Genomic DNA, 20,951 nt, shown 5'->3' on the forward strand with positions numbered 1-20,951 from the left:
GAAAAAAAGAAAAGGAAGAAGAGAAATGAATCGGCGAAGGAGGAAACCGTGACGCTCCGATCGAGATAAGGGTCGACACATCGCGAGAAACCGTAGCCAAGCCAAAGTGTGTAAATATAGAAACAAGATAACTAGGCTGATTCAGAGGGATCTCTCGACGCGGTCATCCTCCCCGTGATGATATCGTACCAAAGAAAAAAAAATTTCGACACCAAGTTCCTTCGTATATTCCAACGAAATCGACAGTGTTCGGAATTGCAGTAACGAAATGCAGAAGCGAGATTGAATTTCAGAAAAATCTCGATCGTCAAGTCTTCATCGACGTCGAATAAATCAGATAAGATAGATGAGAATCGAAAGGCTTAATCGAATCGTCATCCAAGTGCCATCCGGAGTGCTAGAGATTACGTTCAAAGGCGACAAATTAAACGAGAGCGCGAAGCGCGAATTACGCATCTAAATGGTTTTTTTTTTTTTTTCTAAAAAAAACGATCGGCGAAAGTATCGCGAAATGTGAATCCGAGGATATCGATCCGGCGAGGGACATCGGCGACGCGACGGCACGAAAATTCTGACGAGCTGGTCGAGTTCTCTGGTAACATCGATGCAGTGTTGGCCGGACGAGTCAGCATTTCCAATTCAGCGACCACAGAGAACGAGGAGAGACTCCCTTTCGTTGAAAAAAAAAAAAACCTTTCGCGATTTATCATAGTCTTTGCACAAATCGATGGCACCGAAAGAAAAACGTTCCTATTTTCTACAGTTTGTTCAGTCGCTGTCCCGCTAAGAGATAGAAAGCGTTGGCGTAGGGATGAAAAGTTTTCAACGAGTTTCATTTGATCTTTTTCTGACGTTTAGTAAACAAATATAATGATATAATTAATACGAAGCAGAGTAGTTTTATCTATTAAGTATTAATAATCGATTGAATCTAGTATCGTCACCGATAAGTTATACATAGAGAAAATAATAAATCTTAGGAAAAAATATATTCTGGAGATTCAAACGCCGCTTACATTTTAAATTTAATAAAAAACCAAAGAAGGGATAAATCGGGGAGTTCCAAATTCATGGCTTTATTCGAAATTCCGGAAACGAATTAGCATTGAAGTAAAAAAAGCGACGGTTAGTGTTGCATCCAGGCAAACGGCGGGGTGAAAAAGGTGAGAGGTCGCAGACGGTAGGAAGAAAACAAGAAAGAAAGAAAGAAAGGAAGGAAGGAAGGAAGGAAGGGTTGGTGATAGTCGCGCGGCCGAGGACCCGTCTGGAAGAACGCGGAAGGGGTGTCGTCGAAGCGAGGGGGTTCAGCAAGCGGGGGAGGAAGAGAGGAAGAGGAGCCCCGGTTATCGTCGGGAGGGGTGTGCATCGGGGCTGATATCGACCGAGGATTGCGCTTGCGTGGAAAAAGGCGCGAGCGCAATCGCGCGGTCGTTCCGTGAGAGCAACGGCGCCCTCCGCGTCGAAAGAGGAAGGAGCCCTCCCGTTCCCCGTCGTCAGTCGATCGTCGCGTCGACGAGAAACGGGGCCGCTACCACCGCCGTTCGGGGAAGACTTCCGGTTATTTTCCTGGCGGAGCCGGCAGAGGCCGGGTGCACGAGACGGGTGATTCCAACGCCCGCACTGGACCGCACTTCCGGAAGGCGAGAGCTGCCCGGGCGCGACCTCGCGGAGAGCTCGACTCCGCTCGGCACCGCGTCGCGCGAGGATCGTCATCGCCGCCGCCGCCGCCGCCACCACCGCGGGACGGGGAAAAACCAGCGCGGGCGGTCCGAGGCGGAGGGGAGGCACAGGCCGAGGTATATCGGGACGATAAGAGTGCGATAAGCGGGGCCGCGTTTTATAAACGCCTATGCGTGTTGTGCGCACCTCTCTTTCTCCTCTTCTTTCTTCTCCGCCTCTCTTGCTCTCTCCGACCTCGTTGCCGTCGCACGCTGATAAAAGACGAATCTGAAGTTTTCCTCGAGAGAGAGAGATCGCGCCGCTACCAGTTCGGAACTGCCGATGCCTCGTGGCGGTTATTAGGGTTAATGCAACGGCGATCTGATCGGGAATCGGTGGATTTCAATTCAAACTCTTCGCTCTTCGCTCGTTGACAACGATCGGGGTCACGGACGCCGTGTTCGATCACTATGTTTGAAACGTGAAGCGACATCGATGCCTGGCGACTTCGTTCGGTTTGACATGGAGATGTGGATCGTACGATAAATTCGCAGACTGAACAATTCGCGATTTACAGAGAGCCCTGGTCTCGAATTATATATCGCGAATGTCGTATCTATTGACAACATGATTTTTCGGGGTGGCGACGCGCGCTTACATGTTTGACCGAGGAAAGAAGCGATGATCGATGTGAGCTGTCTCAAGACGAGCGATCGATACGTCATACGATATGCAAAGATAATCGAAGCCGAGCGTCGAAGTCTCCCGAAGCGTTATCGGAGTTCGGGCTGCCTGGATGAACGCACGGCGCGATGATTAGCATGCAGCAGCAGACGGTCTTGAACAATGTAACCGGGCCCGAGCAGCCGCAGGAAGAAGTTCAGCTGACCGAATTGCTGCCGGTGAAGCAATCGCGCATCAGGGAAGATGTCTTCAAGGATGCCGACGCGACCGACGCTCTGAGGGCGCTCAGGAGTCTCACGGGCGACTGCAGCGATGGCGAAGGCTTTGATCTGCGGGAATTCAACTTCTGCAAGAGCGTCGAGCAAACGGAACGTCAGGGCGGCAAGCATCGACGAGCGGAGGCTCGTCGGAAAAGAACGGAAGGGACCAAGAGCGGCGCCAAAGACGTGGACCTTGAGGAAGAGAAAGATAGCCGGGTGGCAGAGAAGAAGGTGCGTAATGGCAGAAAGATCGTTCGCGTGAAGGCGCCGAAGAGGAAGCTGACGAGATCGAGTAAGAAGGACGACGACAAGAAGAGAGATTACGAATTGAATGAGAAATCGATTGGAAAGGATACCGCCGAATACGACGAGGAGTTCGCGCGTCACTGCGACGAGGAGGAGGACGGCGACGAGCAATTGTACTTGGACCTGGAGAAGAAAGACTGCTTTAAGGACGAGGTCTACGTATATAGACGAGAACCGCTGGATCCGTGCTCGAGTTCGGAGGAATCAGGTGCTATCGGTCACAAGGATCTCTGCGAGGATTATCCTATCACGGATGAAGAATTGTTCGCCGGAAAGATATCTGAGAAAGAAAAATGCAAGTCCAAGGCAGACGGCATTATTGAGAAAGAAAATCCCGAAAAGGAGCTCAGATTAAAGATCGACGCCATCATTCAAGCGAATTACTTGCTGGAGCGCGAGAATAACAACGTCGTCGCTTCGGACGGGCTCAAAATCGCGGAGCGCATTGGCACCTCCTCCGCCGCCACCGCCGCCGCCGCCGCCGCCGCCTCGATAAACGTAGAGAACAGCGACGGCTCCCTGTGCAATTTGGTGGAGACGAAGAAGACGAAGAGGAAGCGGACCGATCAGACCAAGCAGTCGAAGGACCAACCGAATTCTCAGAAGAAGTACTGCTGCGTCGTGTGCGACGCGCGCTTCAAGGGTAGCGGTGGTCTGCGGAATCACTACAAGGTGGTGCACGGTGCCGGGCCGGTGTTCAAGTGCGACGAGTGCGGCAAGGAGTTCCCGCTGAAGGAGCGGCTGAAGCTGCATGTGCGCACGCACACCGGCTTCAAGCCGTACAAGTGCCCGGAGTGCGACAAGAGCTTCGCGCGGGGCGGCCAGCTGGTGCAGCATCGTCGCACGCACAGCCAGGTCAGGCCGTTCCACTGCAAGCTGTGCTCCAACACCTTCACGTGCGCGGCCAATCTGTCCCTGCACCTCAAGCGTCACAACGGCCAGAAGGATCACAAGTGCGACCTGTGCGGGCGCGCCTTCGTGCGTCGCGACGCCCTGAAGAAGCATCTCGAGTGCCTGCACCGTGACGTCAAGTCGTTCCTCTGCGCGATCTGCAACAAGACCTTCAAGGGCCACCTACCGCAGCACATGAGGACGCACGCGCGCGATCGTCCGCACGGCTGTGCCACGTGCGGCCAGCGATTCGCCCAGAAGTCCCAGCTGACCGTGCACCAGAGGACCCACTCCGGCCAGCGGCCGTTCCGCTGCCTGGTCTGCTGGCAAGCCTTCGCCCATTCGACCGCCCTGAAGCTGCACACCCGACGACACACCGGGGAACGGCCGTTCAAGTGCTCCGAGTGCAATGCCGGCTTCACTCAGCTGCCGCATTGGAAGAAGCACATGAAGTGCATACACGGCAGGAACGATCCGTACGGCTGCAAGCGTTGCAAGAGCTTTTTTAGAATTAAAAGCGACCTGGAAAGCCACGAGAAGACTTGTCACCCGGAGATGGAGGTGGAGGATGACGATAGCGGCCTCCCGGCGAGTAGACCGGCCGGCGGCTCCGACGTCGTCGAGAAAAACTCTGTCACCGCGAAGTACAAGCTGATGACGGTGGAGAAGATGCGGCTGTTGCTGGCGGTGCTGCTGAAGAGGATTAGCAAGCAGGAACGATTGGACGCGCTCGGCTTCGGCAAACGTCTCATCGACGACGTTCTCCAGGACTCCCTGGTGTCCGCTGGCAAGGAACCGGTCACGGGAAACGGTTTGACCGAGCTTGAGGCTCTCACTCGAAACCTAGAAATTTTCCTGGAGTGGACAGTACCGAAGGAGCACTGGGAGAATTTCCGTAAAATGAAAAAATCGCCCGAAGATATTCTGGAAACGCTCACAGCTACGTAAATATGTTCGTTTATTAACAATAGTTTTATTACCTTCCTCTCGGCGTGAAGATTAGAAGTAGGAGTTAGATCAAGTCAATAGTATAAAATAATCTCACGTTTTTTTTTTTCAGAGTTTGCATCGAAATTTAATTATTTTCTCCGATTTATTCTTAATATTTTATACGCAATTTTTATCTATAATTTTTACATCTTCTTTTCTACGTTTATAATTTATTTATGATTTTCGCAGAAACTTTTTAAGACGTGAAGTATAGAATTCCGGGCATTGCAACGCGGTCATAAAATGATCTCTATATCCATTATCTTTGTAAAGACGAATAACAATTGTCAAGAGAATTCTAGGGAACTATTGACATTTCTAATCACGTCGATCGAAAATTCAACGGTCGAAGTGATATCCGTCGAGGAGATGTTTCCGTGTGATATCTAATCTATGATAACTAGCGAACTAGTTATTTTCTATGGTGCCATGTGTCATAATACTTGCCATACCAAACCAGTGAGTACACCGTATGATTTATAGAGGAGCTAAGTGAATTCTTTTATTTTACTGTAGCGTAAGATAAATCGGAGTAGAGTGTGTATTGTCGAATTAAATTGAAGCCAGGCGCGTTTCTCTCCCACACGACAGAAACATACCGCCGCGCATCTTCGTAGATACGGCGACTGAGGTAGAGTTAGATATTTCTCTTGCCATATTTGTTAAAAAAAAAAAAAAACACGTATGCAAAACACGAAACGGCGGATCGTTTTAGCACATACATTTTAAGCACATAAATCGTAAGCACGACTGTTTGTCAATCGTATACCAAAAAAAGAAAAGAAACTAGAAACGAGGCTAGCACGAGTCATTCGCAATTACGTTCTTTCACGCGCAATCGTTATATTATCCTATATATTTACAAAGATTATATACATCTATATACATATCTATTATATATATATACACACACATTTATAAATTGAATATTATGAGATTTTGTTATATATAAATGTGTTCACGGGCGCGTCCGCGGAAAACGGAGATTTTGATACAGCGACGTTCCCGTTGTAGTTGAATACTATTATATTCGTTACTTATCTCACTTATACGTGCACTCGCGCGCAACTGGGGGCTCGAATTGGCCGCGGATGAGCAAACACGTCGGCGTGCCGTGACATTGCCATCATCATAGGTAGTCATAAGTAAATGTGAGCAGACAATAATGAACGAAGGTTGCAAGTTTAGTATATTAGTCATTGAGAGAAGAAAGATATATATATATATACTTATATATATTGGTATTAGATGAATATACGCTCATGGTCGCGAGGAGAGAGGAATATCTTTTCGTAAATCGATTCCAAAGATGCCAAATCCCTGCAGAAACGTGATTCCGCAATTCATTTCACCTCGAAGGAAAGTAGAAAATTTTGCAGTAATATAAAATTTACTACGACACATCTGCTAATAATTGTTTTTATAGACGAGGACTCTCTTTTTGCTGGCGCATAAAATCAAAATTAACACGGTATTCCTAGAGAGTTGAGCGGCATCAGTTCAATGTAACGCTAAGTTCCTTTCCTCGACGTACCATGAGAGTATTTCTCAATCGTGCGTTTGAATAAAAATAGTCAAAAGTACTGTAGTCGGAGGTGCTATTTTGTGCGATGTAATCGTTTTGCAATATCGTTTGAAGCTGCTGTTCGAAAAGAGATTCGTTTGCCCGAGCTTTCTTTTCGACGCGCAAGAATGATCGAATTGTCGAATCCAAAGACTTTGTTACTTTCATTGCCAAATATATTGTATGTACCGTTAAGTTTTATATGATTTCAATTTTATTATTACATAGCGGGCATCTCGAGATGTATTTTGCGTTCGTAAAAACGAAAGAGAGAGAGAGAGAGAGGGAGAGAGAGAGAGAGAGGGAACGGTGCCGTGTGAGCAACACGCGTATTCATGCGTGTGACGCACCTTAATGTATATTAACATGAGCCTGAATGTATAGCGTACGCAGTGACTTAGCGTTTTCAAATTTATTCGGAAGATCGAAATCTACGCTTCGGGTTCACGCGGATGCAAATGCGGGTCGGAGTGCACTTTGAATATAGATCGAGGTCGGGGAGGAGATCCGTTTCGAATAGTCAGGCAGGAAGCGTAGCTTCTCATATTTCCTCGACGAAGTCCGATTACGATTTTGATTTTACGGTGCCAAAGCAAATAAACAGCGCTCGCGAGAACGATTTGTCCTGCGTCCTTTCGCGAATTTTATTCTTATTTTTCTTTTCGCGCGAGATCACGAAATTAATATTCGAATCACGTTTCCCTTTTCTTTTCGGCATCAACGAGATCGGGATGCTATTTATTGTTTTTCTTTAGTGCCATAAACTAAACATAGTCATATTGTACACATTAATATAATGTGCGATGTACGGAGAAGACGATTTGAATAAACACGTTTCTTTATTCGCTCGTTTCCTTGTGAATTTCACTTTTCTATTAATTCTCATAAATATAGATTCATGAACGTCTGAATAAGCATCGTTCCATATATATATGTATAAAATATTTATTATATAAACAATGATTAAAATTGTATTTTTTTCACACGTTATTCGTATAACTGAATTAGAAACATATACATATATCAACTTAAAATAAAATATAAAAAACATATATACATACATCACACTAATTGTTAGAAATCATGAGATTTACATACCGCGATAGAAAATTCACGTTTAATCAATAGTATTATTAGGATCATCCAGGGTTATCCAGGAGGATTATATGAGGCATTAAATTCAATACCAGAAGAATACGAACGGTTTTCTCATGTCCACGTGTAAGTCAGTGATATCTAAACGTAGGACCTGAAATAATTTTTAAACGTTTCAAGATTCACTTGTAATATCGTTCTGCTTTCAAATATTTTGCATTTTTATTCAATGAAATACTTACGTTTGATACAATGTCATATGTAAATCCTATTAGTTTGTTATTTAGAAACAGTTTATTAATTCTCGCGTATCGTAATCCCAAAATCTGTACGTTTCCAAGAATTATCTCTTCATCAAAAGAGCCTTTCTCCAGTTCCACATTCCACAAATTAGATTTGTTTGCGAAGAAAGACAGCCATAAATATTCTTTGTTTTTTATGGAATCTGCAGACAAAAAAGTAATTAGCAGTCAAAATACAAGTTCGATATAATTAATACAAAATATATGCTTTACCTAAGCTATCACCATCGTCCCAATACAGTTCTCCTTTGGCATCTTCATTTGAGTCCAACGCTACTATTAATTCAAACACGTTCTTTCTGCTCTCTGTCGTCGTTACACCCGGTTTCTGTGCTGGAATTATCGCGCCTGAACGAATCAATAATGGTATTTTGTCAATCGGTGCAGGTAAGGTATAATGAGAGCCATCAGAGCAGACTGCGGGTGCAAAGGTATAATAATCGTACCAACACTGATGGTTCGGTAAGTAAACATCTATCTCAGTTTTGTTCTGTGGGGAATATAAGTCACAGCGATTAGCTAAATTATCAAAGCGCCACCCATTATGTAAATAATAAAATGAATTGACGACGTACCTCTTCGAGAACTGGAGCGATCATAAGCGCATTTCCCCAAAGAAATTGCGTATCAATGTCGTAAGTATTCCGGTCATCGGGAAATCTATTAACATTCAATATGCATGCGTTATTCACGATATGGGTGCGGCAGAGGGCATCGATACGTACTCGAAGAATAACGGCCGTGCCACGGTTTCCCCAAATTTATGTGCTCGGAAGAATAGGGTGTACAAATACGGTAACAATCGATAGCGTGCCTCGAGAGAATTTTTTGACGACCGTACAACCAAGTCGCCCAAAGCAACTGGATCTTGCTCCTATTTACATACATATTATAGTATATGCATTTATATATTAAGAATATATGTTAAGAATATTTCAATAATATTATTAATCGATATACATCGGCGCACTCACAATTGTATCGTCGGAATTATGATTTCGAGAAAACGGATAGAAGGCCCCAAGCTGCATCCAGCGATTGCACAACGCAGCGGTTGTGTTTCCGTCGAAACCGCAGATATCCGCGCCCACCATTGGGATTTGATAGAAATTGGACGACAAGATTGCTGGAATACTCATCTTCAGATCATGCCTAATGAAATAATTTCTTAATTAGAAAATGAAGTGGAAATATGACAATGTACATTAAGACGAATTCTTAATTACCATGATGAATAAACGTCACCCGTCCAATGACCCGCGTAATGGCCGTGTCCCACCCAGGTTGAACGCGATATTATAAACGGTCTCTTGTTTCGAATCTTCCTAAGGGCACTGTACATATATTTGTGATTAGAATAAATTCTTAATTCTCCATAAAAATTGGAAGATTACAGATTGTTCTGTTACTTACTAATTCGTTGTAATCGCTTGGCTCGTCCCATAAGTATTGTGAAGATCATAATGAGCGCCCAAATAATGTTTCGCATTCATGCAAAGGGTTTTCGTAGCGAGCAAATTGCCGACGACATTGGGCAGATAGGCAGGATAATCTAGATTATTGTGTACACAGCCGTTCTTGTGACCATTGTAGAAATTGGACGGTTCGTTCATATCCTTGATGATTGAAATAATTTGAGTAGTTTAAGAATCGAGTGACTCAAAAGTATCAAAGTAATTTTTTTTTAACCATTCGACACTTACAATCCATGCGCCATCGTATGCGAAACTGCTGTGCATATCGGCCATCATATTTTCGTAGTAGATCATGGTTTTAGGATTGGTGAAATCGGGCCATACCGTGGAAACGAGATTCCAGACTTTGCCGACGAAAGGTTTGTCGGACATACCGTCCTTCACGAATATATCTTGTTTCATTCCTTCGTCGTAAGGCAGATAAGAATCTTTACCTTCGGAAGCAGATATGCCGGCGTCTATTAAGGGAATATAATGCATTCCTGCCTGTAACAGAAAAAAAAATATTGTTCTATGATACGTGCTGACTCCTGCCAATTAATAATCTTTTATAGTATACTGTACCGAGTGAATTTCTTCCACAAACTCAGGCAAATCTCTGAATTTCTGTTTATTATATGTGAAATCATTATTTTTGTCCATATAATCCAGATCATTCCACTGAGTGTCCTACAAACACAAACAACATATGATTTATAATAACGTACAGCTTACACTCTGAAACGTTCTGTAAATGTTGCAGTAGACATTACAAATGGGATTCCAGCCGCTCTCGTTCTGTTCCATACTGCTTTAGTATTTTCCAGCGATCCATAGCCAAATCTAATTAACGTACAAAAGAATATTAATATCCATCGAATAATATTTCGAATATATTGAATTGAATATTTTATACTGATACAATACCTGCATAAATGGAAACCGAGCGACCAGTAGGGTGGCATGAACGGTTTGCCTACGATTTCGGAATATTGTTTCACCACATCGGCTGGAGTCGGCCCCAGGAAAAAATAGATATCGAAAATACCGCCGATCGTCCTGAACGTTATAGCCGGTGTAGGCTGCAGTATCACATCTAAAATATATGAAAAATTATTTAGAATAAAATTCTATATCGTGTATCCATTTTAGGGAAAGAAAGACACGTACCCATGGCGTTACTGTTTAGAAATAAAACTCCATGAGCCATTCCAGATTCCTCCATAATGATGTAAAACGGATGAGATCCATACAAATTCGCCTAATTAGATCAATAGAGAAGACGTTACTTGCAATATGCAGTAATAATCCATTTGAGAATGAAAAAATTAAGCAACGTACGTTTTCCGTTGGCGGTTGATCTTTATTGAATAGAGTGAACATCTGCCAATTAGTGTTCAATTTTAAGCTCGATCTATGCTCGCCAATGCCGTAAATGTTGCTCGTTGGCAGCAGTGAGCTTATTTGTAAAAACTGGTCGGCAAATATGAAGCCTCCAATCCCAATGGAATTAAATCTGCATACAGAATATATTATAAAAGTAATTTAAATAATAATTTTCATTCAACTTTATTTAATATATCAAAATTATAACAATTAATCTTTAAAAATCCATTAAAACCTCATAGACAATATTTTGAATGCAACATATAAAATAATTTATACTTACATTGTTGTGTTATCACTGGTTCTGTTGACCTTAAAGCCCGGCTTTACATCATGGCTACTAAATTGATATTTCGTGTTAGCAACTTGGTATAAAAATGGCTTCGGATCCGATCTAATTGGCCATGGCGGTTCATACCGTGAGTTCATGGGATCATATATCTAAAGATTGTATTATTATTGTATTGTATTGTTCTCTTATTACAGTAGCGATACAAAACTAGAGTATTCTATAAATATTCATATTCATTGTACAACATATTCATCTAGGTAAATACCTTCACACGCAGAATTGAGCTGTCTATGCTTGAGGCTTCTATCTTCACGAGAGGCACATTCTTCTTGTACACAGATTCCTTCTCTCGGCTGAGAAAGCCCGAGAAGTTGCTGTCATCCTGGGTGTGGTTAATGTATTTATACAGAGCCCATCCGTCCGGGTAGTAACAATAAGGAATATTCAGCGGCGTATTCGTCTCGTTTTTGTTCCTCTCAATAGGATTCCAGCAACACCCTCTGTCTGCACAGGAGAGTTGCGACGCTCCATTCTCCGGATGACAGTCAAAGCGCGATATTTCAGGAACATTGAGGCACTGCTTTAAAATATATATATATATAAAATATATAAAATAAATAATATAATGCTGCAATAAATATCCCACTAAACGGAAATGGATTGAAATTTTTCAAATTATGGTTTAAAATGAATTGAAATAGATTGGCCTTCGTGGAAATTAATGCATTTCTATAAAGGCCAATCCATTTCAATTCATGGCTTAGAAAATTTCAATGCATTTAAAAAATATATATTTTTATCCATTTCCATTTACTGGGATACATATAAATGATATGAAATGTTATCGATCTGTTTTTCTTAAGCAATAAAAGACTTTAGATTTTATTTACTTGAGCATTGTTAAAAGTTGCGTTTTCTATTCTTGCTCCATTTTTCTCGTTACTTTCTTCCTTTAATGGCACTATTTTGACATAATCTTGTTCGACGTACCAAGGATACCAATGGATACCAAGAGTATTCATTAACTGAGCATTGTTAAAAATTGCATTGTCTCCAGATGCGCTCTCTTCTTCCTTTAATGGCGCTGTTGTTTCTTGTTCGATGTACATATCGGGAGTATCTGTTTGAGTATTGCCAAAAATAGCATTTTCTCCAGGAGTATTACTTTCCTTCGTCAATGGCACTATTTTGCTGTCATATGTTTCTTGTTCGATGTAAATATCGGGAGTATCCACTAATATGTGCTGATACCTCGTCTCCTCGATCCTGCCGTTGTTTACATTAATTATAAATTTCACTTCTGTATTATAACTGTTCACAGTGGTGCGCAATGGATTTGTGAGCTTGTATAACAACGGAAGACCGAGATTAAGGAACAATGAGGCCGCGATGAGACCGAAGAGGAACAACATTATTATCCGTTTTATGTAACGTTTATCGAGATTCGGCCCCTCTCTTCCATGTCCCTTTATCAATGCCTCATGTGATTCATTGCTCAATGCTTCAATCACGATGGCATTAAATCCTCCCGCAATATTGTTCGTATGACCTTTGCTCGCGCCGGGATATCCTGCTTTCTCAGGAACATCCTGCCCACTTGCCTTTACGTCAGTCATTTCTCCAAGCCGTTTGATCAAAACCGGCTGCGGCAGACAATTCCCAAAGTTATGCCTGAAAGCGATAAGGATGTTAAAGATGCATTTTATGGCATAAACGTATTTGCTGTACAAAGTCATTACTGTCAAGACGAATGGATATCAGTGAAATAAATGTGTTTCTTTGACCAAGTCTAAATTTAAATTGGACTGTTCCTGGGCGAAACCCATAATTTTTTCGTTGTCTCGACAACGTTTTGCCGTTCGAACGCAGGCATTTTTAGTCTACACGGAAAATATTGTATATTGCGTTTTATCATATATATATATAAATATTATTATATCATTATATATAAATATTCAGATCATAACCTGCAAATTATCGTGACTTCATGTATTCGCCGCGCAAATACGCACTGATACGCACTAGAGGCTTCCGAGAGTATTCCGCACTACACGTGCCGCTGTGCCCGTCATAAGATGACTTAACAATTAATTAGAGTATTATTTTACAAGCGGACAGAATCCGAATATGTAGACCGAATTTGTCCCACTCCACCAGCCATTGTGGACGACACACATACCTATCAGTGTGTTTTGATTTTCGCATTGTGTGTGCAGTGGTGCTGCGTTTATCTGCGTTGCGTCACGCATGCATCATCTCCGCTTGGACTTTTACCGAGCATTTTAATATATACTCGCGGATTAATAATGATTCAGTAAGCAAAATGGGAAAGTTACTCGCATTGTTACGCGAGTAACAAATAAGTTACAGGCAATTTGCGGTCTCTCCAGATTATCCTTTTTGTCATCAATTCGCTTTTATCCAACTTGAATGCAACAAACATTCGTCAGCATCCAGCTGTCGCCAAACTGAGTCAGAATTAGTTGCCGACATGCATGTATGTATGATACGTACATGCTAACTATCAATGGTCGGTTTGCCTAAAGTTTCCCGATATGTTTTTATCAAATTCATGCCTTATCACTTTGCGAGATAAAACTGTATATTTTTAAACTAAATATATAACAGAGCAAAGCTGGTTGAAAGTTTCGTATCGCTGCGTTCCTGAATCAATAAATTGCATTAGTCTAAAGTGGCAAGGCACGAAGTTTCAAAATGGAAAGATGTATTAGAACAAAATGAATTTTTTTATTAGACTTGACCAGCAAAACGGATGCATTTACATGTAAATTTTTATACAAAAGAAATTTCGCGCGTTATCACTGGGAATTACTGGGGCAATTCTCTTTCTCTTCTTCGCACTTTCGAACGATTCCTGGAAGCAAAAGAATTCTCTTGAGTAATCTCTCGTGAAAAGTCAGGTATTTTCCTTCTACAAAATATATGATAAGATCTTACTCTTGCAAATTTCGTTCAAAGCTCCAACGGCTGGTGATTCTGGCATCTCCGTCAGAAAATTTTTACCCTCGTCGCAACATCTGGCCAGCAACGGGTCTAAAGGTATCGAGCCTAAGAACTCCACGTTTAATTCGCTCGACATCGTTCGCGCACCACCTGACGAAGCTGGGAATATTTCTGCGGTATTCTGCAAATGAAGATGTTTCATTTTGTGATATTGGATGTCTGTAATGGATGCTTCGTTAATCACGCCCTCCCGTTCCTCTCTTTCGTTTTCATTCATCGCCGCCCTCACCTTGCACTTAGGACATACGAAGATACTCATGTTCTCCACCACACCCAAGATCGGAACGTTCACCTTTCTGCAGAAGTCTATCTCTTTCCTGACGTCTAAGAGAGCGACTTGCGGCGGTGTCGTGACAATTACGGCACCGGTAATGCCGGCACCCTTGAGATACGACGTAGCCGACAAGTGTTCGTCCGACGTGCCGGGCGGTGTGTCCAGAATGAGGTAATCTAAGCTGCCCCAGTCAACTTCCGACAGGAACTGCCTGATCATACCTGAATATATGCAGATAGATTTTTACACGATAAAAATCATAACTAATATAATAATATAATAAGAATTGTTGAAATCTTAAAAATATACGGTACCATTTTTCTTCGGTCCCCTCCAGATAACTGCATCACTTGGACCACTGAGCAAAAATCCAATCGACATCAGTGACAAGTTGTCCTCGATATACTAGAACAAAATAATAAAATGCGTTATGTAACAGCTTCTTTTTTAACGGCATAGTAATTCCGTTTTTCAATGAGTTTACTCACTACAGGGGACCATCCTGATCCACTTTGGTGAACTTGTTCACCAAGTGCTCCCAGTACCCTTGGCTGCGATGGTCCACAAATGTCGATGTCCAATACTCCCACCTGAATAAATACACAAACAAGATTTGAAATATCTCTATAGAATTTCATGTGTGTGTTATTGATATATATATATAAAATTGAAATTGATAATTTAAATATATATAATTTAAAATTTATATGTATATATATATATATATATATATATATAAAATTTAAAATTTATATGTGTATATATATGTATATATATACATATAAATTTTAAATTATATATATTTAAATTATCAATTTCAATTTTATATATATATATATATATATACATATATATTACAAAGAAATTAATTAGAATTATATTTGGCACTTGTATATCTTTATTTATTTTGATTTGAGATACTGAGAGAAAATGAGAACACTAAAAGTCTGGTAATCAATAAGGGTCTCTGGCACCGGTTGATACGACATATATAGGCCTTTAGTTAGCTATAGATATTCTCCGTCTGAGGTTATTTCCCACAAACTAGCTGCTAGGCGTTCACTATGTCAACATGTACATTGAAAATCACATGGATGTACTTGGAATGGGCAGAAGAGTGAGTTGTTACATTAATTTGCTTTTTAACTTTATACAAGTGTGAAGGTGACTTTATATAAGTGTGACTTGTGCGATAGTAAAATATAAGACATTTATGCTTAGCATTTATATTAGCATGACATAACACACATACTTAGAACATATGCGGAAAATTAGACACATAAGATAAAAAAAATTGAGTATTATGTTTCAAATAACGTTCACATTGAGCACGTATTATATTCCTCCTCACTTATGATTTATATAGTTACATGCTTACATTTCTGTCAGGATTATTTGCTGCAAGACACCTGGACAGCAACGACGTCACAGTACTCTTGCCTACTCCTCCTTTGCCTGAAAGCACTAGCAGCTTATTTCGCACCGAAGAGAGCCTTTCTTTCACAAGCGCAATACCAGGATCTGGCTGTTTGGTGGCTCCGGAGGAGCACAGCGACTGATTCGGGCATCCCGCACAGGCTGACGCTTTGCCAGCATCCTCACTCTGGGTTCCAGGACAGTCTGAAAATTTTATAAGTTCCTTAACCTTTGCAGCACTCTGTGAATATATACATACATATCTAGTAAATATGATTTGACAGAAAATGAGAAATGATGATTCACACGTGATAACATCCATATAGTAAGAATGATAGCTCATTTTATTATTTCAGCCAAAAATTATCTAGTTGGTATTTTTTTAGTGTAACATAAAAATTATATATTTTCGAAATAATGTAATGAAAAGTATCAAAAAAGTGGCATGTTACAGCTGTTCTAACCTAGTCTTTAACTCTGATCTATCATATCATAAACATGACGTAACGTAAATGATATATGTCAGTGATTATGTAATTTTAACTAATGTTAAGCTTACATGCTTAACTAATTAATTCAATTTATTCGCAATATCGATTAAAACCAAATTGCGTACACACTCACGTTCGGGAGCCTCGCTAGGTACATCTGCCATGTTGAATCATCAACTTTACTCTGACATACACATGTTAATTGCTATTGCCCATTGATATGTATATGAATATAAAAAAAAAATTGTTTTTCAGAATGTTGTAACTAGTGACTATTAAATTTCTGTTGTTATATTTTACTACTGTATTTTTTCTCCTTTCAAGAAAACTTTTTTAACACAATTAATGATTAGAAAGACAATTAAATTTTTTATAAACCTTATTTATTAAAAAAAACATGGCTCTTGTATCTTAATGATTTTCCTGATAAATATCCCTCATTACATTATAATAATTATATTTTTATAATCCATAGATATTTATTTAGCAGAACAGATAATTATGTTATCTATTTTTCAAGATTTAAAAAATATTACCTTTGTGTTGCAAAAATAATTTTAGGAATATGCTCTGACAATATATTAAATTAAATAAATTCATGATGTGAGATATGTAATTTAAGTTTTTTAAAATTGAAACAAAAGACAATTCCTTTTTACGCCTGTATATATAATTTCTAGCAATTGCAACCATGGAGTACAGCCGCAGGTTCAATGTCTTATATGGAGCCAATAGTCCCGATCCGTATAGGTGACTATACTCGTACACACCATTTACTACCATGGAGACCGAATGTCGGATTCGAGAATACAGAAGTTATTCCCTTGTAAGTAGATTCGAGTCACACACACTCTCTCTCTCTCTCTCTCTTTCTTAGAATTAACTGTAGAATTCACTTGCTTTATCATCATCCTGTATGGCAACTGTAGAGATGTCGTTCTTCGAATCCCTTAGAAAATGATATTGATTTAACAAACTGATGCTGTTCTGTACACGATATCTCTGTCTCGATAGATTCTTACCTTCCCCCTCGAGTAAATACCTAGCAAACAGAGCTGGACATGGATATCAAGTGTATAATTGTTATATTACTCTCTCTCTCTCTCTCTTGCAGAGCTACAAAGTCGATATCGAGTTACGCGCTGGACGCGAGCAGTAAGATGAGTACGCGGCCGTTGAAATTTCCAAATCTGATCACGGGCTATCAGCGCAATCCCGTACACGCGTCGCAAGCCGCCCTTTACACGAGATACACGCCGCACGAATGGTTTCAGAAACAAATGAGATATTACAACGAGGCGGATTCGCAGCGGCATTACTCCGAGAGGACGCGAAACGACGCCGTGAGGATTATCAGGTGCGACGGCTCCTCTGTTGGGGAATAATTTTTAAAATATAAAAGAATCGTATATAAAACTCGTGTCATACGTCTGAATCTAAAATATATCTTTCCAGACATGCCGAGGAGAAGATACAGCACAATCAGTACGACACCAGCCGTAGACTTGGCGAGAGGATAAACGACATAACATTTTGGCGCAACGAAGTGGCAGCGGAACTGGAGAGAATGCTTCACGAGATCGAGAGACTCCACGATTGCCGAAGTGTCCTGGAAAAGGCGATACGGGACATCGAAGGGCCGCTACACATCGCAGAGGAGTGTCTGTACCACAGGGAAGCTAGAAAAAGTACGCAGGAATTATAAAAGCTATTTTTAACTCATATACACACATTTCATTTGTGTCTCGGATATTATGTAAAATTACTTAATAAATAATCTTGTACCTTTCCTCAGGCACGGAATTGGTACACGACGAGTCGGAAAAATGTTTACTGCGAGAGGTAGAAAACTTGCGGGCAAATCAAAAGAAGCTGGAAGCCTGCTTGGACAGATGCAAGGATCAGGTAAAATGTATCTTAATTTGTATGATAGTGAAATTCCTTATCGATATAATTAAGTAATTAGTGTTACTTTTGCTTGCAGTTACGAAATTGCAGAGCTTCGCAGAATCAACTGGAACTGGATTTGAAGAACAAGGAGAGTGCTCTGGGCATAGACTCTATTTGCCACCAATTGAACAATCACACTCATGGATTGCAATATTATTCTGGGATTGACAAATACGATCCGTGGTAATTAATTCCACTGCATCTGTAAAAATATAACTTTTAATTGACTGTTATAATTAAACGCTGGCCCGTGTTAGTGTCTCAGAGCAAGAAACCTGGGCGGACGCGGTGAACAGAATAGTGCAAAGGTCCCAAACGGAGCGGAACAAATCCTGTCAATTGCGCACCACCGCCGAGAGCCTTATCAATAAAGTCGCGCAGGAAATGTGGAATACTTGGAGCAACACCAACAACGCTTTAACGCACAGATCGTCCGAATTGCTCGAGGCTAAGAACAAGCTCCAACAGCATTTGCAAAAGGTAGATATAAAACGTTACGCGCGCAGTCTGTTCTCTCCATTCGGATTAAACGGGAATCGTGAAATATTTGCAGGTGCAGCAGGAGATATTCGGCGTTGAAAAAAATCTGGAATTAATGCGTAAAGCTATCGCGGACAAGAGTTACGCGACTAAGGTTGCGCATACGAGGATGGAGGCGAGGATGCATCGTCCCGATATGGAATTATGTCGCGACTACGCCTATGCGAGGTATGTACAGCCTCACTGTGCGCCAGCGGCGCGCGAGACGAGACGTTATTTGAAAATACCATTCCCATATCTTCTTGCAGCCTTCAGAAAGAGATCGACGAGATAAATCATCAACTCGAGCGAATGCACAAGTCGTTGAAGGAACTCGAGAATCAACATCAGAAACTGTTGCGAACTCGCACTATGCTCGAACACGATCTCGCCCTTAAGGTCGACGCGCTATACATCGACAAGGAGAAAGTTTGCGGTCTCAGACGCGCGTATCCCGTCAACGCACTGTTCAGATTTTAAAGATATATTCTCTGTTAATGCCGTGCTCTATATACGAATACTGCCATTTATGAGAATGTTCAGCCGTGAAATCACTTGGAATGCACTCCTAGAGAAATTTAGGCTACGTGACATTTCCACGATTCGAAGGAGGTTCCAAAAAATATATATATATATTAAATATTTATTTGTTTGTACAATTGTAATAACTATTAAAAATAATTACGCTTTATTTCGTTGAATGACTCCTGGCATAGCTCGGTACAGGCAGACTAAATCCTGGTTTGGCCTCGAAAAACGTGTACGAGAGAACTATCTCGTCGACGAACTCCATGTTTGGATCCTCGGTGAATTCCGGATCGATGTAGAAGAACACTGGCATGTCGACCTTAACACACAAGAATGCAACAATTCGTACTACACTGCCTAATCGTATAGATTATATACAAATGTTCAGAATTTCTGTTGTCTTAGAGAATAACTGATACCAAAGTAAATATAATTGCCGTTTAAGTACACAAAAACTGGACTGTCGTATTATTTTACACGTACGATGCCGATGAACTCACTTGTTCATGCGGGTTGAGCATCTGTTCCTCGAAGCAGAAGCACTGTATCTTATTAAAGTACTGCCCGACGTCGAAAGGCAAAACATTGTACGTGGATATCCCTATGACCTGATGATCGGTCGGATTTGTGGCCGTGTAAAACGCCAGAGCCGTCTCCCCGGGAATAACCGTGATCTCCCTTTGCTGCGGCTTGAAGTTCCACTGCATCGACGTCGCCACATCCGCGTTGAACTTGATTTTGATCCTTCGGTTTCTGACAGGCGACATCGTGGTCACCTTACTGGCGTCGTGGCCAGCTGATACTGTCCCACCATAACTGTAAGACTACGGAACAAACGGGGGAAACTGAGACAAACGAGATACATATGTGGATTGGCATCGATACAGCTGCAACATACAGATGGTACTGAATTCACTGAAGTAAAATGAGAAATCGAGCACGAGAATAGAGATGTTGAGAACACATTGATCCTCAGGGGGATCGCGAGCACGCACCTGGCAGAACATTCTGTACAGAGGCACCGCGGAGTAGCTCAGTCCAACTACCAGAACCCCGACGCCGGCCCAGTAGAAGGCAGTGGAGCGCAATCTCCTACGGAACGTACCGTCAGAGTGGTCCTTCATTAGATTTCGCGACACGCTGGTGTGTATCTGCCTCACGCAGGTTCGTGTCAAAAGTCGACAGACGTTGAGATACATTTCTCTATAGAAATCTCTTCCTAATGCCCAGTCAATCCAAGGAACACAGCCCGCCTAACCTAAACTTAACCTGAAAACAGCGACCTTCACGTTTATCGCGTCGTTCGAAATTAAACTCTCCTCGGAGGCGTGACGGCATTAAATGGCAGGGAGACGAGACGAGTTTTCTCAACGAGGCATGCCTGTCTCCGATCGATATTACGAGGTTCGGATAAAATTTTCGGTACAACGTCTCCGGGATTGAACAACAAACAGAACCGCCGTGTGTCGCGCGAGGCGCCATATTGCCGGTTGCCAGCGACACTCGCTCACTCTCTCGGCACTGCCCGGCACTGCCCGGCAGTCCCGTCTCGGCTCCCGGTACTGCAGTGCGAAGTTGGTAACCCTGCATACTTCATTTCGAGTCGGCGAGCGGCACGCGTCGTTCCCGCAAGACGCGTAATAGTCTAAGAGCTGGCTACATGGGGTGCGACATGCCTCGGTGCATGAAATATTTTACCTGGAAAAGGTTCGATTGCTACCAGCAAAGCGAAAGCCGGACCGTCAGAAGGCGCGCTGGAAGACAAGTGCGTGGGCGGACGATCAAACGTGTAAATTGTCCAACTAAAAAAACTGTCGATGTGCACGGCTGAAAATTTACATAGATATCGAGGATCATGAGAAAAAG

General features: G+C 41.9%; 5 protein-coding genes across 9 annotated transcripts; 2 read left to right on the forward strand and 3 right to left on the reverse strand.

Moving 5' to 3' along the window:
- Positions 1 to 1,976: 1,976 nt before the first annotated feature.
- On the forward strand, positions 1,977 to 4,854 carry LOC105449224 (zinc finger protein 26-like). Its single transcript, XM_011688247.1, has 2 exons — positions 1,977 to 3,380; positions 3,447 to 4,854. The coding sequence occupies exons 1-2, from the start codon at positions 2,472 to 2,474 to the stop codon at positions 4,746 to 4,748; spliced, it is 2,211 nt and encodes a 736-aa protein (XP_011686549.1). The 5' UTR covers positions 1,977 to 2,471; the 3' UTR covers positions 4,749 to 4,854.
- A 2,320-nt stretch (positions 4,855 to 7,174) lies between these two features.
- Positions 7,175 to 13,519, reverse strand: LOC105449225 (lysosomal alpha-glucosidase-like). 3 transcript variants are annotated; one of them, XM_011688249.1, is made up of 18 exons: positions 12,623 to 12,775; positions 11,774 to 12,554; positions 11,149 to 11,463; positions 10,875 to 11,032; positions 10,547 to 10,721; positions 10,376 to 10,466; positions 10,133 to 10,301; positions 9,979 to 10,048; positions 9,791 to 9,895; positions 9,455 to 9,712; positions 9,165 to 9,367; positions 8,978 to 9,085; positions 8,726 to 8,903; positions 8,477 to 8,625; positions 8,327 to 8,411; positions 7,965 to 8,241; positions 7,692 to 7,894; positions 7,175 to 7,603 (listed from the first exon to the last, which is right to left on the reverse strand). In XM_011688249.1, the coding sequence occupies exons 2-18, from the start codon at positions 12,497 to 12,499 to the stop codon at positions 7,535 to 7,537; spliced, it is 3,339 nt and encodes a 1,112-aa protein (XP_011686551.1). In that variant the 5' UTR covers positions 12,500 to 12,554; positions 12,623 to 12,775; the 3' UTR covers positions 7,175 to 7,534. The 3 variants fall into 3 exon arrangements, with proteins under 3 accessions (XP_011686551.1, XP_011686553.1, XP_011686550.1); XM_011688251.1 differs by lacking the exon at positions 12,623 to 12,775 and adding an exon at positions 12,851 to 13,519 and having other exon boundaries at positions 7,282 to 7,603; positions 11,149 to 11,460; XM_011688248.1 differs by lacking the exon at positions 12,623 to 12,775 and adding an exon at positions 12,851 to 13,519 and having other exon boundaries at positions 7,282 to 7,603.
- Positions 13,520 to 13,611: 92 nt separating this feature from the next.
- LOC105449228 (cytosolic Fe-S cluster assembly factor NUBP1 homolog) lies at positions 13,612 to 16,641 on the reverse strand. Of its 2 annotated transcripts, none has more exons than XM_011688256.1 (7): positions 16,222 to 16,641; positions 15,560 to 15,801; positions 14,670 to 14,771; positions 14,496 to 14,586; positions 14,137 to 14,402; positions 13,842 to 14,028; positions 13,612 to 13,758 (listed from the first exon to the last, which is right to left on the reverse strand). In XM_011688256.1, the coding sequence occupies exons 1-7, from the start codon at positions 16,250 to 16,252 to the stop codon at positions 13,703 to 13,705; spliced, it is 975 nt and encodes a 324-aa protein (XP_011686558.1). In that variant the 5' UTR covers positions 16,253 to 16,641; the 3' UTR covers positions 13,612 to 13,702. The 2 variants fall into 2 exon arrangements, with proteins under 2 accessions (XP_011686558.1, XP_011686557.1); XM_011688255.1 differs by lacking the exon at positions 16,222 to 16,641 and adding an exon at positions 15,861 to 16,208.
- On the forward strand, positions 15,855 to 19,236 carry LOC105449227 (tektin-3-like). Of its 2 annotated transcripts, XM_011688254.1 has the most exons (9): positions 15,855 to 15,922; positions 16,769 to 16,914; positions 17,203 to 17,445; positions 17,544 to 17,776; positions 17,884 to 17,993; positions 18,073 to 18,221; positions 18,296 to 18,518; positions 18,592 to 18,746; positions 18,827 to 19,236. In XM_011688254.1, exons 2-9 carry the CDS (start codon positions 16,802 to 16,804, stop codon positions 19,035 to 19,037), a joined length of 1,437 nt encoding a protein of 478 aa, XP_011686556.1. In that variant the 5' UTR covers positions 15,855 to 15,922; positions 16,769 to 16,801; the 3' UTR covers positions 19,038 to 19,236. The 2 variants fall into 2 exon arrangements, with proteins under 2 accessions (XP_011686556.1, XP_011686555.1); XM_011688253.1 differs by lacking the exon at positions 15,855 to 15,922 and having other exon boundaries at positions 16,691 to 16,914.
- Positions 18,167 to 20,567, reverse strand: LOC105449226 (cytochrome c oxidase assembly protein COX11, mitochondrial). Its single transcript, XM_011688252.1, has 4 exons — positions 20,081 to 20,567; positions 19,586 to 19,909; positions 19,243 to 19,404; positions 18,167 to 18,240 (listed from the first exon to the last, which is right to left on the reverse strand). Exons 1-3 carry the CDS (start codon positions 20,282 to 20,284, stop codon positions 19,246 to 19,248), a joined length of 687 nt encoding a protein of 228 aa, XP_011686554.1. The 5' UTR covers positions 20,285 to 20,567; the 3' UTR covers positions 18,167 to 18,240; positions 19,243 to 19,245.
- Positions 20,568 to 20,951: the final 384 nt, after the last annotated feature.

This window comes from Wasmannia auropunctata, unplaced genomic scaffold (genome assembly GCF_000956235.1).
Source record: "Wasmannia auropunctata unplaced genomic scaffold, wasmannia.A_1.0 LD336076.1, whole genome shotgun sequence".
Lineage (NCBI taxonomy): Eukaryota > Metazoa > Arthropoda > Insecta > Hymenoptera > Formicidae > Wasmannia > Wasmannia auropunctata.

What these genes read in the sequence shown, in the direction of transcription:
- LOC105449224 (XM_011688247.1), top strand. Translation starts at nt 2,472, where the DNA reads ATGATTAGCATGCAGCAGCAGACGGTCTTGAACAATGTAACCGGGCCC. An exon ending in CCTCCTCCGCCGCCACCGCC is followed by an intron (nt 3,381 to 3,446) that starts GCCGCCGCCGCC and finishes AATTTGGTGGAG; the next exon opens with ACGAAGAAGACGAAGAGGAA.
- LOC105449225 (XM_011688249.1), bottom strand. Translation starts at nt 12,499, where the DNA reads ATGACTGACGTAAAGGCAAGTGGGCAGGATGTTCCTGAGAAAGCAGGA. An exon ending in GAGCGGCTGGAATCCCATTT is followed by an intron (nt 9,896 to 9,978) that starts GTAATGTCTACT and finishes TTGTGTTTGTAG; the next exon opens with GACACTCAGTGGAATGATCT. An exon ending in CATATGACATTGTATCAAAC is followed by an intron (nt 7,604 to 7,691) that starts GTAAGTATTTCA and finishes AAATTATTTCAG; the next exon opens with GTCCTACGTTTAGATATCAC.
- LOC105449228 (XM_011688255.1), bottom strand. Translation starts at nt 15,915, where the DNA reads ATGTTATCACGTGTGAATCATCATTTCTCATTTTCTGTCAAATCATAT. An exon ending in TGTCAAATCATATTTACTAG is followed by an intron (nt 15,802 to 15,860) that starts ATATGTATGTAT and finishes TAAAATTTTCAG; the next exon opens with ACTGTCCTGGAACCCAGAGT. An exon ending in TCGTATGTCCTAAGTGCAAG is followed by an intron (nt 14,029 to 14,136) that starts GTGAGGGCGGCG and finishes CTTCATTTGCAG; the next exon opens with AATACCGCAGAAATATTCCC.
- LOC105449227 (XM_011688254.1), top strand. Translation starts at nt 16,802, where the DNA reads ATGTCTTATATGGAGCCAATAGTCCCGATCCGTATAGGTGACTATACT. An exon ending in GACGCCGTGAGGATTATCAG is followed by an intron (nt 17,446 to 17,543) that starts GTGCGACGGCTC and finishes ATATCTTTCCAG; the next exon opens with ACATGCCGAGGAGAAGATAC. An exon ending in TGGACAGATGCAAGGATCAG is followed by an intron (nt 17,994 to 18,072) that starts GTAAAATGTATC and finishes TTTTGCTTGCAG; the next exon opens with TTACGAAATTGCAGAGCTTC.
- LOC105449226 (XM_011688252.1), bottom strand. Translation starts at nt 20,284, where the DNA reads ATGTATCTCAACGTCTGTCGACTTTTGACACGAACCTGCGTGAGGCAG. An exon ending in TGTACAGAATGTTCTGCCAG is followed by an intron (nt 19,910 to 20,080) that starts GTGCGTGCTCGC and finishes TTTGTTCCGTAG; the next exon opens with TCTTACAGTTATGGTGGGAC. An exon ending in TGCTCAACCCGCATGAACAA is followed by an intron (nt 19,405 to 19,585) that starts GTGAGTTCATCG and finishes TTGTGTGTTAAG; the next exon opens with GTCGACATGCCAGTGTTCTT.